The 17,852-nt window shown below is 43.9% G+C and overlaps 1 protein-coding gene and 1 pseudogene across 1 annotated transcript; both read left to right on the forward strand.

Moving 5' to 3' along the window:
• Positions 1–10,994: 10,994 nt before the first annotated feature.
• Positions 10,995–12,260, forward strand: LOC109483976. The gene is made up of 2 exons (XM_019787134.1): positions 10,995–12,150; positions 12,248–12,260. The coding sequence occupies exons 1-2, from the start codon at positions 11,177–11,179 to the stop codon at positions 12,258–12,260; spliced, it is 987 nt and encodes a 328-aa protein (XP_019642693.1). The 5' UTR covers positions 10,995–11,176.
• A 32-nt stretch (positions 12,261–12,292) lies between these two features.
• On the forward strand, positions 12,293–15,270 carry LOC109483977 (annotated as a pseudogene).
• Positions 15,271–17,852: the final 2,582 nt, after the last annotated feature.

Here is a 17,852-nt window from a genome sequence, read left to right on the forward strand (position 1 = left end):
ATGGAGGACCTGTGACGTATGTTCGCTAAGTTGAGATATTTTTTCTTATCTTTTCTTATCTATATTTTTCTTTCCTATAATGACAGTTGACACGATTCTACTCACCGCTGTTTCCCTACAGTTGCCCAGGCCGGCGGGCGCGGAGATACGTAGCCCCTTTTGCCTTCTCCCAACCAGGGATACAGACATAAAAAGGTGAGTTCATACGTACTTTTATCCATAATTCTGCAGGGTGTGAATGTTTGGTAACGTCGGCCAGTTTTGACTAAGTTAATTTATGAAGCGCGGAAGGACTGCTACTTATGCAGTTCACAGCTGTCATGTCAAGTGTACTTTTGACGCACATTCTATATCAGCCTGGTCTTCAACTGTTTTCTACGTTTCGATGACTTGTTCAGGAAATGTACACCTTGATTTGAAGAAATACATTTCAAACCGCTACCATTTGCTGTGACGTTCGCACCACGGTATGTTTTGGCCGAGATCTTTATGAGGCGCGGTGAGAGGCATATTACTGTTGATTTACTTGCTGTGGATAGAGGGTAGCCATTTAAACGGGAGTTTTGTCAGGTATCATATACAATAATGGTAGGAGCTGTATTTCATGTATAGATACCTTCAATGTGTGAAGTCCTGTCTATTGTTTTGTCCTGACACTAGCAACAAGCCTCACACCTTATCAGACCAATGACAGCCTTTTTTCTCTCCATACAGTTGCAATACCATGTGCCTGAGCTAGTGCGCAAGCTCTAGCCGGCAGTTGCCGTGCTAAAGCCGGGACAATCACATATGCCAGAAGCCGTGGTCACAGCTGACTCAAGCCTCCCGGTCACAGAGCTGATCATCACAACTGACTCCAGTCTCCTTTGTGTAAAATTTTGTTTCGATATTGTTGATGATGGTAGAAGGAGCATGTTGATATCATATGTGTATTAAGTAGTAGCATCGTCGACAGAAAGAAGGCAACATGGGAAGGATCCAGATCAGTAGCAGAGCCATCACGTGCAGGCTATATAATACATTGCTAGCCACAGTAAACCTTACACCAGTTAGAGATTACTGGGGTGACTTACATACGTCTGTACTACGATTATACATTGCCTGTGTTTTACGGTATCTTAGTGTATATATTGTAATGACCTATTTTATATGTATTTAAAAACCTCGCCAATGACGGTTCAAATCGAATCGAGGAGAATGTACACATTTTAAAAACCATGAAGATGCTGAACAATCGGTGTATATGGGAGCAGTGGTACGATTGCACTCTCTAACTAACTTGTAAGAACATGATAGTGCAAGACCTTATGAAACTCCGAACAGTTCCCTTGTAACTACTTAGACAGTTCTCTGTTATTGTAGTCCCTGTTATTGCTCCGGTTACAAATATGTTTGTTTCTTTGAACAAATGTATTATTCTTTGCTGAAGTGATGTACCACTGTTATGTGGTAATACAGAATACTAAGTATAAAGACACAGGACTTCTACAACAAGGGACGCCAGTTCAAGAAGCAAAAGATAACTCAGTTAAGACTGAAAGGGTTAACGTATCCAGTATCATATAGGCATAGCCAGTCCGTCTTAAAAGTCTCCCGTGCCCAGTGTGCGGAAAGCCTTGTCTCTGCGTCTTTCCTTTATCCTCACAAAGTTGCATTGAAAAGAACTTTATAATTCATCCGTTGGGTTGATGTCCAAACACATACTTTTCATAAAGAGAAGGAAAACTACTAGAAAAAAACAACAACCAAACGCGGTAACATATTGGTTTATATTCAGACAATCACGACATCTCATTTGAAACATCTGACTTCAAATGCTGACCTTGTTCAATTCCAAACAATGATCCTGACCAAGCTGTCGAAAAAGCTCCAAAGTCATTGAAAAACGGCTAAACAGCTGGGAGGGAAGACCTCACCCGCAAGATGTTGCCAAAAATGAATTCCCTAGGGAATGCGTGCGTGGAATATTTAGAATTCCTGGCAATTCAATCGCAGTACTATACTAAGGGCTCCGCCCCTGAGGCGTCGCCAAAAAAGTCATTTGTGAAAAATACTGGGCCTTGAACACACAAAACGAACAAGATTGGGAATATGAACGATTTACCTGAGCTAAAGGAGTACATAGGGTTGAACATTTTCGCAGCGGCGTTCGCAAGTGATTGCCAATATGACTGGGGCTGCCGCATACGTGTGGCGCCTAACGAATTAAAAAAAAAACATGCAGTTATCCATAGATAATTTGAGGCGTTTAATACAAGGTTGAAGATGCAAACATGAAAAAAGACTGTAATTAATCTACCTGCATTGGAGGCGTACATTGCGTTGGGTAATTTGGCAGCGGCGTCCGCACGTGATCGCCAATAAGGCTCAGGCTGCTGCATGGGTGTGGCACCTGAGAGAAAAATTCATACAGGAAGATAGTATGCTTATCTTCGTCTAATCGTAAAGTAACAAGGAAGGAAGAAGAAAAAAAACAATGAAATACAAGGAATAAAAATTTCTAAATGCTAGACGGCAATTCGATACGGGGCACTAATGGCAAAAAAAATGATTGAAATTCTTTTTTTTTTCTCCAAAACTTTACTGAACTTTATATTATAACCAAATTGTAAACGCTTACTAGTGTCACCATCCTGAGACTGTTGCTCCTCTTCCGACATGAGGACACTTTAGGTGTCTGGACAGCGAAAAAAACACGTCCTACTCCCGCAAGGCTGTTGACGACTCACGTAGAGTCCTAGACAGAAGGTAATCTGAACCCAGATCCCGTAATCTGAGATTAGAGATGACTGAAGCCGCTCAGTAAAAGAATAACATCAAAACAATACTTTGAGACCTCAACCAGTTCGGATGCGGAATATTGAAAATGGCATACAGTGTACATTGTCAAATGCATGCTGAATTTTTCCCTAAATTTTAGCCAATTAGTAAATTTTACATGCACACATTGATAGAATTCTTTATGAAGCCCAACGCGGTAAAATGTTCAAAAGGGCACGATATGTAAGAGAGGAAAACGTTCAGTATTCTTTTGTTAGGAACAAACGTACCTTTCAAAGTTTTACATCAAGTAACAAAAGACGACGCAAGTACCGAAACAAATGTCAACATGTTGTCGGTTATTGCTAGAAGTTGAAAAAAATAAGTGATAAAACCCGTATTTACGTGTTTTAAAAATTTGTTTATAAATCGTGATCATGTATTTCCACCTTATACCAGAATTTTGTTGCCACCATGTACCAGCTTGTTTAACCAAAATGTAATATCTAAAAGATATCACCACTACTTGCTTTTTGTCCGTTTCTTTACGCCCACAATAATTGTCTTGCTGTTAAGCTTCCAGAAGATCACGTGGATTACTTTATCAGAAGGAGTCCGCTCTTTGTAGATCTTGTGAGAAATATGAAAAGACTTCTATTTTAAATAAGACGGGAGTCTTGAAGACACTTATCTTTTCTTCGTATCATTCAGAGCTGATTTTGTCAGTAAGACAGATAGCACTCGTAAATATGGCAGTGTTTACGGACTTTCATAATCGACCATTGACACTGACGTCGAGACCATATCATATTCATTTTTTTGAGACAAGCTTTTACAATCGTTTTAATTGCTTTTTTAGCTGTTCCTATTAGTGGGGCAGATAACATCAAATTTTGGAGGAATCTTTCAAATTGTGATACAAGCACCAAACTTGGTACAAATACTCATGAGACATTACTCTTTTGAAAAAGTACGCGGGCCACTTGATTTGACTTTTGGAGCCCCCTAGCGGCGCTTTTTGGTACTGCAGCCAACCTTCCGGGCTTTGTACCTCCTGTTCTAAACATGCTACAGTCATGATTTTTATTTTGTAGAAAGCTGTTAAAGTTAGGAAGAAGTGACGTAAATTTGGTGTCTCTAGCTGCTTGCGTTGGAACTGTAGGGGCGTTTTTTGCCGGTGCAAAAATTTGCTCCAAGGGCGCTCTTTGGTACTGCAGCCGACCTTCCGAAGCAAAAAAAGCGCCCTTGAAGCAAATTGTGCACCGGCAAAAAACGCCTCTGCAGTTTTAACGCAAGCAGCTAGAGACACCAAATTTACGTCACTTCTTCCTTACTGTAACAGCTTTCTACCACATAAACATCATGACTGTAGCATGTTTAAGACAGGAGATACAAAGCCCGGAAGGTCGGCTGCAGTACCAAAAGGCGCCGCTGGGGGACACCAAAAGTCAAATCAAGTTGCCCGCGTACTTTTTCAAAAGAGTAATGTCTCACGAGTATTTGTACCAAGTTTGGTGCTTGTATCACAATTTGAAAGATTCCTCCAAAATTTGATGTTATCTTCTCCGCTAGTTGGACTGGTGAAACTTTGAGGATTCAAGAAAGAGGATAGAAGACTGGAATTAATAGTATATTTGTTTGCATCTGTCAACATAGAAGAAAAAGTAGACTGAATGGACTTTAACTCAAGATCATAACTCCGGCAGAGTAAAGAGCTAAATGGAGGGACTCAACGATGTCACAATCTTTACAGTACAACAATAAACTTTTGTTGTTTGAAGTTTTGTGAACCAAAATAAAATTTCCTAGATCCCTAGACCAATCACGAATGATTGACAGGAGTGGTGATTGATTATTCATACCGAAGTTTCCATATGCATCTTTGGTCCGTTTTCTCGCGAGACTTGAAAAGTTTGAGACTGACTTAGACTATCGACGTCACGTGATAGTTCTTTATCTACAAAAGAGAGAAAGATAGAACGTTATTACCTCCGGGGGAGGAGTTTCTCGCGTTGTAGGGAACGAAATGGAGCGAAATTGAACGAAATGAAACGAAATATGTATGAAGGAAAGCCGTTAAGCCGTTCGTACGTTGGAACGTTTTCGCAGCAGGCCTTAGCCATTTCGCAAGACGTCACCACCGCAGCCAAAGGTAAGGCAAGTGCAGCCAAACGTACAGCTTTGGAAGTGCTGGCGATCAAGAAAGCAAAGGTCAATAAAGATTTGTGAAAAAAAAACACAATATTACAAGATTGATTTAATCGGTAAGGGGGGGGGGCATTTAAATGTTGAGGCATTTCGTAGCTTTGTTGTTCTTTACGAAATAAAGACACCAAACAGTTCGTCCGCCCAATTATTGACCGTCCATTGGAGAGCAACGACTATCGAGGCGGAGAAGTGAGCCTGTGCTGCCGAATTTAAAATTTGAGGCAAACCAAAACAAGAACGAAGGGCTGTGGAACTTGCTATTCTGAACGGGAAAGAGCTAAATGCTTTCAAAAAAAATATCTCGTAAACTACTGTTTATGTCACAAAATCAAAGGAATAAAAACTTCCCGGCATGGAAAGCTTCTCGTCGCTGGGACGGTTCCCACGTGTTGCCAAGACGACGGCACGTCCTGATCAGACAGAGCGGCGTCACGCCCTCAACAGCACAGGCATGGGCCCCGCCCACCGGGCGGGCGTCAAAAGATTTCAAAGCCCCAATCATTGTAGCAAACCGTGCTGTGTACATCTACCCCGCATTTTCACTTCGTACCGCTGGCTGGTATAGTCCCGTTACAAATTAATTTTCCTGCAGCATTTATTATGATTTAAAGAGATTTAGGGCACTGACCATTCTGCCACTGGTATACTGGCAGTGTGGGGAAACAGACACGCTTCCCATCCCTCCAGAGAAACTGCAGAGTTTCAGAGCATTCATCCAGTGTGCCAGGTAGGTTAAATATTATTGTGTACCTCATGTTTTACTTGTACATTCATTCTCACCTGCATTAGTAATGTTGTAACTTTTACAATACACTTTATTTCAATTTTATTTGGAAACATACATTCCAAGAGTAAATCGATTTTGCATACCATGTCCTTTTTCTTCCGTGACGTCACGCAGATAACACGTGACTCCGTGAGCAGTGGATCTCAGGTTGTAAAAAGTCTGTGGCGCTCCCCGTCTCTGTTGAGGGATGGTTGTAATGCCCTGATGTAGATGACCTCTTTAATCCCTCGTGCGGAAAAGTCCGCTTCTGTGTCCAAGATTCTTACTTTATCCAATGAGACTGAATGTCCAGGCGATTCAAATGTATATGTTGTGACGTAGTTGTAGACTTAGTCACAACTTCCTAAGTCTGGTAGCACATTTACAGTGCCTTTACTCTTGGTTACAAGATGCCTCATATTGTAGGCATTTCGAAGGTCATGGACAAGCTCAGCTGCTAGTACACAATATTGTGGCAGTATGTCGCTATTGATGCATGTCTATTGTCTTGTCTAATTTCAACTGCATGCAGAAGTACGGCGCAGTTCTTGTTATGGAAACAATAGAGAAAAAGGATCAAAGAGCATTTTTATTAAGACTCTCACTCTCCTGATATGTATCTAAATGAGTGAAGCAAGTGCATGCATTACTAGTAAACAAACGTCCGTGCCAAATGTCGTGGGAACCAAGAGGTGCTGGGTTCGAGTCCTGACATGCCACCGACCTTGTGTACTTGGGAAAAGCACTTTACACGATTTTCTTCACTTCGCTCAGGTGAAAATGAGTATTGCATTGTCCCCTATGTTGGTAGTGGCACTAAATAAGTTGAAAAAAAAACTTGAGTGTGCCGTCACCACGTCTTGTGATTATATGTTGGAATACAAAAAAAACGTCCGTGCAAGATGTACATCCACTGCCACCCATCGCAGCCGGTACAATCGTGCAGCGTCCTTGTCATGGGTTTACCATATGACATTAAAATGTGTCTCGTGATGTTAAATACTATACAAAGTAAATTTGAAATCGCTATGGACAGGCACATACTGTGAATCGCATTACAAAACATCCACCCAGTACAGAAAAAAGATCTTATAGCCAAGAATAATCTATTAAAATCACAAAATTCTAATGAACAGGCACACTCTGCTCATAATAACCTCTACTAAGTAGACCACACTGCAGTATGATTAAAATGAACCAGGCAACAGGCCAACTCGCGCATTCCCGCCAAAAGCCCGGGCAAGCTCCCAATAGAATGGTTATCCAGATGTAGTACTACCTACAACAACTGACATTCGCGTTGTTATGACTTTGCGATGGAGAGGTCAACGTGAATACCGTGAAAAAAACCCACCACGAACATGATAAGATTTACAGTAGATAATGCCATTCATTCAATTGCCACTCTCATCTTAACGTCCTACTGTATGACTGATGTATGGGCGCTTCAATGATAACCGAACGGTCAATGACCCTAACGTGTTGTTTATTTAGTTTCAGTCAGTAAGGGGTGGGCGCAGCGCGTTTGCCTTGTTCATAATGCTGAAGTACCTTTGTTACTGTTGTTTTACTAAATTTCATTGCAGTCTAACCAACAACTGTTCACCGGTGCAATAGCTCAACTGGTAGAGTGCTCGCTTTGTAACCGGGAGGTGGTGAGTTCAAACCCCGGCCGGGTCATACCAAAGACTTTAAAATGGTACACACTTCTTTCTCTGCTTAGCACTCAGCACATATGAGACAGAGTGTGGGTGGGAAGGTCAAACACACAGCACTACCAGCGGACTAGCCCCCTGCTGTAGTGCCTTGCACAACTGTGTGTCGCACAAGGGCTACGAAATGGGGATGGGCACCACCCTACGCTCGGGTAAGAGCACGGGAGACCTTCTTCTTCTTCTTCTAACCAACAACACTTACGTTTATCAGGCTGAGCATGTTCCCAACAATCGGCAGTCGTCTGGGTCCAGGCGGCAGGTTTTTGGGGCGCCCCAACATCACCATAGCCAGGGCGCATAATGCGATCAGAAGTACGACTTGTACTGTCCCAAACGTTGGAAACGGCTGACCAAGGAAATACATGGTTCAATCTGTGGTTTGTTTCTCAGCAAGACTATAAGTGCGACGATTGCTACCAAAACGTCTTTGTGCTTCAAACTGTGTTGCTATGACAGGACTGGTCCATTGCAGTCTGGGGGAATATTTAAAAGTTCTTATTTCATATTTTGTATGCAAAATTTTTTATAACGATTTGGTGGGGATTTTAAACTTTACTAGTCATCAGGCACACGGCAATGAACCACCTGTAAACAAATGCGAAAGGTATTGCATCATTTATAAACAAGCCGGAGTCGATGCGCCCCCCTCCTTGGATGGCAAATGATTCCTCCTGACTACTTAGTGACTGAACATAACAACACGTTGACCCTGACGTTGACCATTGGGTCATCGACCGTTCGGTTGTCATTCACGATTGGAACTTTTCCAGTAAAGTCTGGTCTATTGAAATACTCTCAGAAACCAAACATTTCAAGATTTTTGAAGCGTGTGACCGTTTCCAAATTTTATCCAGTTTCTTGATGTTTGGCCAAGTTCTGAGGGATAGTCAACGCGTGTCCAGAAACTTGCCAGGGCAAATCTACGCTAGTATCCGTGCATTCTATTAACCCTAACCCATTCAGACATGGAACTAGATTAGCACGGTTCTCAGGATACAATTATCATAGTAAAGCCGGTTCCGAATTACAATAGTTCATATGCATTCCTTAGACCTTTGAGTAACCCTTTGAGCAACCAATGTCCTTGGAGTAACCCATTCCCGTGCGGCAAAAAAAAAATTCTAACCGAGCACCCTTGTTGTCAGGTCAATTTACTTTAACTTCAATACCCGGTGTCAAGCCATATACATGATCCTACCAAATACATGACTCCGACACTACTTGTGGGTTTCTCATATACCTTATACAAAGGTGGGAGGGGGTTGGTCGTGATGTGGGAGACTTAGGCCATGTTCATATGAAGTCAGTGAAGGCGCTTTACATGTGGTTTACCCCGAAGCCGGTTTCAAGTGGCCCTATCTGAACGCTTCAAATCACATTCAAAGCGCCTCGATCCCAAACCACTTCTAGAGGTGGTTTCGAATCGGTTTTCCCGCATCGCGATTTGCATCTGAACACAATGTGATTACAGTGTGACTTCACCTGGTCATAGATTACGGGGTGATATTTCTTTATTCAAATGCAATACCAAATTTTACGGGGTTGGTGGGAAAAGGGGTCCAGTCCAATTGGCGGAAAAAGCAGTCCAGTCCGATTTGGAGGTGGAAAAAGGAGTCCAAAAAAAGCTGGGTGGTTTCTACGAAAGACCATAGGTACAATTATCATTTTTTTATTGTGTGTGTACTTCGAGTTTCTATGAGTACTTAGAGTTTCTGTGAGCACTTAGAGTTTGTATGGGAACTTAGAGTTTCTATGGGAACGTACAGTTTGTATGGGAACTTAGAATTTGTATGAGTATTTAGAGTTTGTATGGGAACTTCGAGTTTCTATGGGTACTTAGAATTTCTGTAAGCACTTAGAGTTTGTATGGGAACTTAGTGTTCGTATGGGAACTTAGTGTTTGTATGAGTATTTCGAGTTTCTATGAGTACTATGTTTCTATGACTGTGAAGTTTCTATACATACAGGTCACCTATCCACAATAAGTAAAAGTTAATTATTAAGGGATTCTTTCTTACAATTGTACTTCCGGTACTTACATATAACAATATTTAGTCAAAAGATGAAGCGGTCAACTGACGAGATTTCCAGGGCCGATCCTGCTTGCATGTAAGTAGCCTGATTAAATCGCTTTACGGTTGCCGACCACCCAACATCCAGCCGACCCCGCTAAAGCCGCGTATGGCAGACTTTGCATTACACAGAAGAGCATGACTATCCAAACCCTAAGAAACTATAAGTACCCATAGAAACTCGAAGTACACACACAAGAAAAAAAAATTGTACCTATGGTCTTCTGTAGAAACCACCCAACTTTTTTGGACTGCTTTTTCCACCCCCAAATCGGACTGAACTGCTTTTTCCGCCAATCAAACTGGACTTCTTTTTCCACCAACCCAATTTTACGTTACTCAAAGAGTAGTACTGGTCAAATAATGTGTCCGTTCTAGGACGAGCTTCACCGCCTCTGGCGGGACCACGTCGGCATTCGGCCGAGATACGCTGGGAGGGGGGCACCAGCAAGCAGGTCGTTGACCTCTGACCACTGAATCTTAAAAACATTTAATGCAATTTCATGCAATTTCATTGCATTTAATGTACTTTATCATGGAGCCCATGGTTTCATCAACCTCACACACCTATCAAGGCAGTGGCGTATCTAGATGCCTGCGACATCTGGCAGTCCACACCATAAATGCTACAACACGGTAGGTTACTACTAAGGTACACGTTCACGAATAATGTTACGCTGTCCACAGAACAAATGAGGCTACCCCTCCCGCCCCCCCCCCTCAATCAGCAAATACATATGTACTAGGTATGCGACATGTATAAGCATTAGGTATGCAACAAAAGAACCCCGATACAAATAGAAATGACATGTCAGAAAGAAAAGAAAAAGTGTATTCTGCGCCCTGATATCAAAACCAAATGATATGAATAGTACCTTTGAAAATACCACTACCACTTGCTGGCTATGTACATTTCTTAATTATGGGTTTGCTTAGAAAAAGTTTTGTATTCGACATCTTACACCACATCTTATAAGTCAGATTCATTTGGGGGAAGTAGCTGATTTGCCTCAAACCCATCTTTATCATCTATACCTCCAATCCACGTCTTGCTGTCGCGTTTTCTAAAATGCATGCTAATTTTGTCTTCTCCTTCCCCCTGGTCCTCCCCCTCCTCCTCTCCCTCTGATACCGTCGGGCTGTCCTTTCCCGGAGCGGCCCTGGGCAGGTTGATGGAAGCCGGTAGACTCGCGCAGAGGACGGCCACGAGGAGAGACAGGACGGCCACCAGATAGATGGGCAGGTGGTGGTCCAGCGGCCAGGGCAAACCTGACAACAAGTAATGGAAAGAAAAATAGACACCCAATCCATTTCCGAAAACAATTTCATGAGGTTAGAAGTACATAGGATATTGTCATTTTCTTCTACACAACCAGTAATGTCTCTAGATCTCGCCTGCTTACGTTTTGATGTCTTTCAGACATATTCTGATTTGCATATCACTGGCGGACACGTATCCAGATAGCTCCGGCATTTAGACCTCCAAAGTTGTGTTTCTGAGACCTTTTTGATGCCACAACTTGTGGTTTATATTGTCTGATCAGTTGGAGAGCCTCGGAGCGAGATCTGGCTCTACCTTCCCGGTTCTATCCTGGAATTTTGGGGGATTCTTAGAGCGACGTCGGCAGCACAGCTCCCCTCCCCACACCTGGACAATGCCGACCTGTGAAGATTGCCATGCCCCGGGAGCACAGCTCGGCCAGGGTGACCGGAACCTGTGCAAACGCTGCTCCGACAAGCGATCTCCACCGGTAGATTCGCCGCAGGGTCAGGGTGAGCCTAACAAAATCTTTATTAACGACCTGTTATGCTTCGTCGTCAATAAGATGGACAAGATGCCCGGCGATATTGTCACGAAGCTGTGCTTGGAGACCTACTCCGAGGAGGAGATCGAAGACGCCAAGAAACTGACATTTGACACTTGCAAGCCCAGCGAGCGGTTTAGGAAACGCCAAGGCACCAACAAGTCCGTCACAAATATGTCGGACATCCTGCGGGTTCTGCATTCCGCCGACCCGCTGACGCTTCCTACCTTTGCGTCCGCATCACTCCGGCTTCCTGTCGTAGAGCTGGAACACACGGACTTCAGCTTGTGCTTCCAGGAGATTCAGGTGATACGACAGGAAATGAAAGTCATTCGGGCCACTACCGTTGACAATGTGAAAGTGCAGGCTGAAATTGCAGCCCTTCGTAGAGAAATCGCCGAGTTGAAAGACGTGAGGGCGTCAGCACCGCAAACTGCGCCGGCGCCTCGCCATACTACCTTTGCCGACGTGGTGTCTGAGAACCACCCCCAGTCGATCGTGCATCCCCCGGCAGCGAGGCGAGCCTCAGGTCCCACTCAAGTACACGTCCTACGTCAGGGTGCCGCTACCAAACCCAAGTCCCTTGCCCCGATGGACCCTGCCCAGGCTTCCCGTTCATCGCCCCTCTCCCCCCGAGGCCACAGCTCGGGTGTTCCCACAGCCCCCGACGAGGATGGGTTCAACATGGTCAAAAGGAAAAAGAACAAATCCAGAGCAGTGGTTGGCACTGCTAAGTCTTCCACACTGTCTGCGATCAAGGCCAGACCAGTCGAGATTTTTGTCACACGTCTGGGCCCTGACACCAAGTCGGAAGACGTCGAACGGTACCTGCACGACAACTTGTCGCATGACCGGACGCTCTCCTGTACGAACCTTCCAACTAAGTTTGACTCCTACTCTTCTTTTCGGGTGTCAATTGAGAGCGAAGCCGTAGCTGAAATCCTGTCCCCGTCCTTCTGGCCGTGCGGCGTGCTCGTCAGGCGGTACCACGGTAGACGTGCCTCCTCCAACCCGCAACCAAGACCATGAAGACTGGCTTAGACACTTTAAATGTGACATCCTTTAACTGTCGTTCCGTTAAGAACTCTGTCCAAGCTGTCAAGGACTTGTGCCAGATTTCTGACGTTATCCTTTTACAGGAGCACTGGCTTCTGCCGAACGATTTAAACTTTCTCTCTAGTCTTGATAAGGACTTCTTAACGTATGGCACCTCGGCTGTAGACTTGGGTAAAGGCATATTACATGGTCGCCCCTATGGTGGCGTCGCGGTCCTTTGGCGGAAGTCTCTTGGGGTAACCGTGAGTATCGTGAGTGACGATGATGATCGAATCTTAGCCTTACGAATCAATAATGATGCGAGTCTTTGAACTTCTTCTTGTTTTGTGTGTATTTACCAGTAGAATCTACTTGTAACATGGATATTTTCATTGACAAATTAGGTAAAATCGAGTCTATAATACAGCAGACCAATGTGACTAATGTCTGTATCATGGGAGACTTTAATACGCGCCCAGACGGTATATTCTCCCCACTGTTGTACAATTTTTGTCATGATAATAACTTCCATGTAAGCGACATCGACCTTCTCCCAGAGGATACTTTTACGTACCTTAGCGAAGCTCACGGGTCGACGTCGTGGATTGATCATTGCGTTTGCTCCGATACCATGTCTGCGAGTATCTCAGAAATGTGTGTTCTGTATGATTTTGTCTCATCCGATCATTTTCCTCTCTGGGTTTCATTTGACCGGACATCGGTCCCTGTGTTTACAAACACAGCTGGTGACGGAATTCCACCGCCAAAGAGATTTAACTGGGAACGTGCATCCCCCTCTGACCTGGCACGGTATCAAATTTGTGCCGATGCCCTCTTATCTGAAATCCAATTGCCAAACAATGCTTTTTTGTGTCAAAATCCTAATTGTAAGAACAATGACCACAGAACTTCTCTTGATAACTTTACCTCTGCTATAGTCGGAGCTCTCAAAAGTGCAGCTACGACATCCCTCCCCACAGGAAAATGTGGCACCTCCCACGCGATACCCGGTTGGAATTCCGTCGTCAAAGAGTACCATTCTGCTGCTCGAGATGCATTTTCTATGTGGCGAGAATTCAATCGACCGAGGCATGGGGCCATTTGGAACCTTATGAGATCAACTCGGGCAAAATTTAAACTCGCTTTAAGAGAGTGTCGACGCGCGGAGGCCCTACACAGGGCAGATGCGCTCGCCTCTGGTTTGCATAAAGGGGGTCAAGTAGGCTTCTGGTCTACGCTACGGTCTCAAAATGGCACCAAGCCTAACCTCCCCTGTAACATTGACGGCCACACTGGTACGGCTGATATCACTAGCATGTGGAGGCGTCACTACGACTCTCTGTTGAACTCTGTTGCTCCCAACGATTGTAAACAATCCGTAGATGACATAATTCACTCAGATATCAGCTATGACCCGGGAATGTCGGTACCCGCACCTGAGGTATTCGCAGCAATCAACAGGCTCCAGAACGGGAAGGCCTGTGATTCTGACGGTCTTTCAGCTGAGCATCTGAAACATGCGGGACCTCGGCTTACGATTCTGCTCTCGCTTTTGTTTTCTGCTATGTTAGTGCACGGCCATGTCCCCCCGATCTTGTTAAGAGTAATTCTCATTCCGATAATCAAGAAACAAAACCTGAATCCTTCACTTAAGAATAATTATCGCCCCATTGCAATCTCCAGCCCCATTTTCAAATTATTTGAATCCCTTCTCCTCAGTCGCCTGGAGAAGCACTTATTATCTCCGGCGAATCAATTTGGTTTTAAAAACACCATGGGACAGACATGTGTATTTTCGCACTCAAAGAGATAATCTCTTACTTCAAAAGCCGAGGTTCTTCTGTATTTGTTTGCTTTCTTGACGCCTCTAAGGCATTTGACCGAGTTAATCATTTTACTCTGTATAAGAAATTACTTGATAGAAATGTACCCGTCTACTTAGTACGTATTATAGTTTACTGGTTTCAAATGTTATCCCTCAGGGTGCGTTGGGGATCTTCCGTTTCGGATAGCTTTTGCTTCGGCAACGGTGTTCCCCGGGGGAGTCTACTTTCCCCTCTTCTATTTAATGCATACGTTACGAGCCTTACTGTTAAGTTAAACGCTGCCAATGTGGGTTGCTTTATTGGCAGAGTCCCTGTAAATCACCTTTTGTATGCCGACGACTTTTGTCTGATATGTCCCTCGGCGAAAGCGCTACAGAAACTTATTCATGTATGTGAGACTTTTGGTGCCGAAAATGATATGACCTTCTGTGACAGGAAGACGAACTGTATGTTTTCCCCTGTCACCGAAGCCGCTTGCCTACATGTAGTACGCCACCATCTGTGAAACTGTACGGCACACCACTGCCCTATGTGCTTTCGGTCACTTACCTTGGCTACCAAATTACACCGGACCTTTCCGACGACGATTCCATCCGTAATCAAACCCGCCAGCTGTACACAAAAGCGAACTCTTTAATCCGAACTTTCGGCAACTGTTCCGCTGAAGTTAAGCGTATACTCTTTGTAGCACATTGTTCCCCCATGTACTGCGTACAACTATGGAACAATCATAGCGCAGGTGTGTTGCAGAGGCTGCGGGTTGCTTACCATGATGCTTTCAAAATCATTATGTCTCAGCCTCGCTCCACCAGTAACAGCTTGTTCTTTGCCCAGTTGGGTGTCGACACATTCGACGCCAGGAGGCGAAAGCTGACGCACTCTTTTGCGGCTCGCCTCCTGGCGTCCGGTAACGGCATCATCAGTTTGCTCTTACGCTCTGATGCCTTCCCCAGAAGTCAGTTCTGGCGTAGGTACTGCAAGCTGGTATGCAGGCCTTAAATAGGCCCCGTTTCTTTTATCCCAGACACCGTATTTTTAAATTTATGTATTTTGTGTTGTCTATGTAATTGTTGTATATGGGCTTTGCCTGAGTCAAACAATAAATGAAATAAATGATATTCCTCAGAGCGTCTAACTGAACATGAAAACATGAAAAGAAAGTCAACCCCAGTGATGAACGAGGGGGGATACAAACTTAGCCACGTTTGGGATTGTGTTCTCGCTGCAAAAGCGCCACCTACATCGGATACATATTAGTATAGCGGCGAGAAGCAGTACCCTAGTCAGAAGCTCTAAGTCTGGTCACACAGAAACGTATGAGAGGCGTCACTGGTTGTATAGAAGAAAATCCGAATATCCTAGTCGGCACTCAGTCAGCTTACTAGAGTAAAACTAGAGTTCCACGATCTCATACCTTCGCCAAATGATGTTAGCCTTTATGACTAAGAAATTATAGATTAATCCCCTTCATTGTGAAAATAGGATCCTATATTGCATCAATTATATCTGTTGACCATATTCTACACCAGAAGACAGTCTTTTCTTATCAAAGAATGCAATTATAGCATTTCCTCATAGATTATGCAAATGAGGTCCTTATTTGAATAAGTTATGTTTAATTATGTTCACCTTCACATAACTTTCAAATATCCCAAATATGAAATTCCAGGCAGTTACCATTATGGAATTATAACATTTTCTCATTAATTATGCAAATTAAGTCTTAATTTCCATAATCGATATCTGTCTGTATTTCTGCCGTTCTTAATTACATGTCACAAGCTTGAATAGTCCTACCATTGAATGCAGCTGATTTATAGAATTTCCTCATTAATTATGCAAATTACATTAATATTTGCATAATTGTAATATTATCATGTCAAGCATCACTTCAGCTACCTACATGCCAAAAATCACAACGATCCATCAATCGGTTCTTGAGTTATCCGCCTGTAAACATTTTCAACTAACGCCCCTGCAGTTTCAGAGCAAGCCCCTAGGGGGCCCAAACTCACGTCACTTCTTCCTCAGCACAAGAGCTACCTACCCTTTACATTTCGTCAACGAATTGAGTTGTTTCGGCGCAGAGCTATTGACTGCAAGCTTGAAACCGACGGAACCCGACCTGTCAGACCAGCAATACCAGCTCTGCGGGTCCCTGGTACATTACAAAGCCTAGTAGTCACATTGAACTGGCTTAAAACTGAACCGTGACGCCAACAAACGAATTGACTTGTTTTGGCGCAGAGCTCTCCGTGTGTCACAGACTGACGGAGAGTTGAGCGAGCAGTCCTGTGCAGAGTTGCGTGACGAAGTCTTTATTTGTGACAGAGTACTGGCTGTTCAGCCTAATAGTCATATTCAATTAACTTGATATCTTCAGAGCTCTATACAAAACTGAACCTGTGTCGACAGCCATGACGTTTTGAGCGCAGACCGCAAAGAGGTGAAAGCAAAACTGAACCGTGACGCCAACCAACGAATTGACTTCATTTGGCGCAGAGCTCCTCGTGTGTCACAGACTGACGGAGAGTTGAGCGAGCAGTCCTGTGCAGAGTTGCGTGACAAAGTCTTTATTTGTGACAGAGTACTGGCTGTTCAGCCTAATAGTCATATTCAATAAACATGATATCTTCAGAGCTCTATACAAAACTGAACCCCTGACGCCAACCATCAGCATCGACTTGTTTTGTACTTATAGCTTTATTCACAAGGGTCTAACCAAAAATAAGCGGTGACGCCAACCAACGAATGGAGATGTTTTGGCGCAGAGCTATTGACTGCAAGATTGAAACCGACGGAACCCGACCTGTCAGACCAGCAATACCAGCTCTGTGGGCCCCTGGTACGTTACAAAGCCTAGTAGTAGTCAAATTGAACTGGCTTAAAATCCCCGGAACTCTATACAAAAATGAACCTGTGTCGCCAGCCATGACGAATTGACTTGTTTTGAGCGCAGAGCGCAAAGAGGTGAAAGCAAAACTGAACGGTGACGCCAACCAACGAATTGCCTTATTTTGGCGCAGAGCTCTGCGGGGGTATCGCGGAAGGCTGTACGAGCAACCTCCATGTGCAGGGCTCTTCCATGGAGGTTGCTTGTGCAGCCCCTTCTCTTAGGTTGTTAGGTTGTCTTGTTCCCTTATTATACATATTGTTGTCTTGTCTTGTTAACAATCTAAATAGTAACACGCAATACAGGCTTGGCTGACAGGTGGCAACTGTTATTTAGCAATCTTACATTTGAAATAAACCATTGGATCTACGCCGTGGATTGTTGTTCTGTAGCACTATTATAAGGATATTGGTACATTGTTGCATTAGAGTTCATGCCTGTAGCCAGGGGGAGGGGGTTCGGAAGAACATAACACAAGGCTCAAAGGTCCACTTTTTGGTCCACTTTTTATGTAAAGGTCCACTTTTTGGTCAACTTTTTATGTAAAGGTCCAAGATTTTTCTTGAAAAGATTGACTGGAATCGTAAAAAAAACTGCTCCCTTTGTCGTTGAATAAAAATTTATCTCTGATTTTTTTCTTGAAAATCCTCTCAAAAATGCACGAAATGCCATTTTAGAAGGTCCATTTTTCCTATAGCGCTCGAGGTCCCCTCAAGCAGTCAAAAGACCCCCCCCCCCATTCAAAATCTTGGCTACGGGCATGGAGTTGGTA

The sequence above is a fragment of the Branchiostoma belcheri genome, unplaced genomic scaffold (assembly GCF_001625305.1).
Source record: "Branchiostoma belcheri isolate BF01 breed outbred unplaced genomic scaffold, Haploidv18h27 scaffold676, whole genome shotgun sequence".
Classification (NCBI taxonomy): domain Eukaryota; kingdom Metazoa; phylum Chordata; class Leptocardii; order Amphioxiformes; family Branchiostomatidae; genus Branchiostoma; species Branchiostoma belcheri.

Excerpts from the sequence above, each read along its gene's own strand:
- LOC109483976 (XM_019787134.1), top strand. The coding sequence starts at position 11,177 with ATGCCGACCTGTGAAGATTGCCATGCCCCGGGAGCACAGCTCGGCCAG.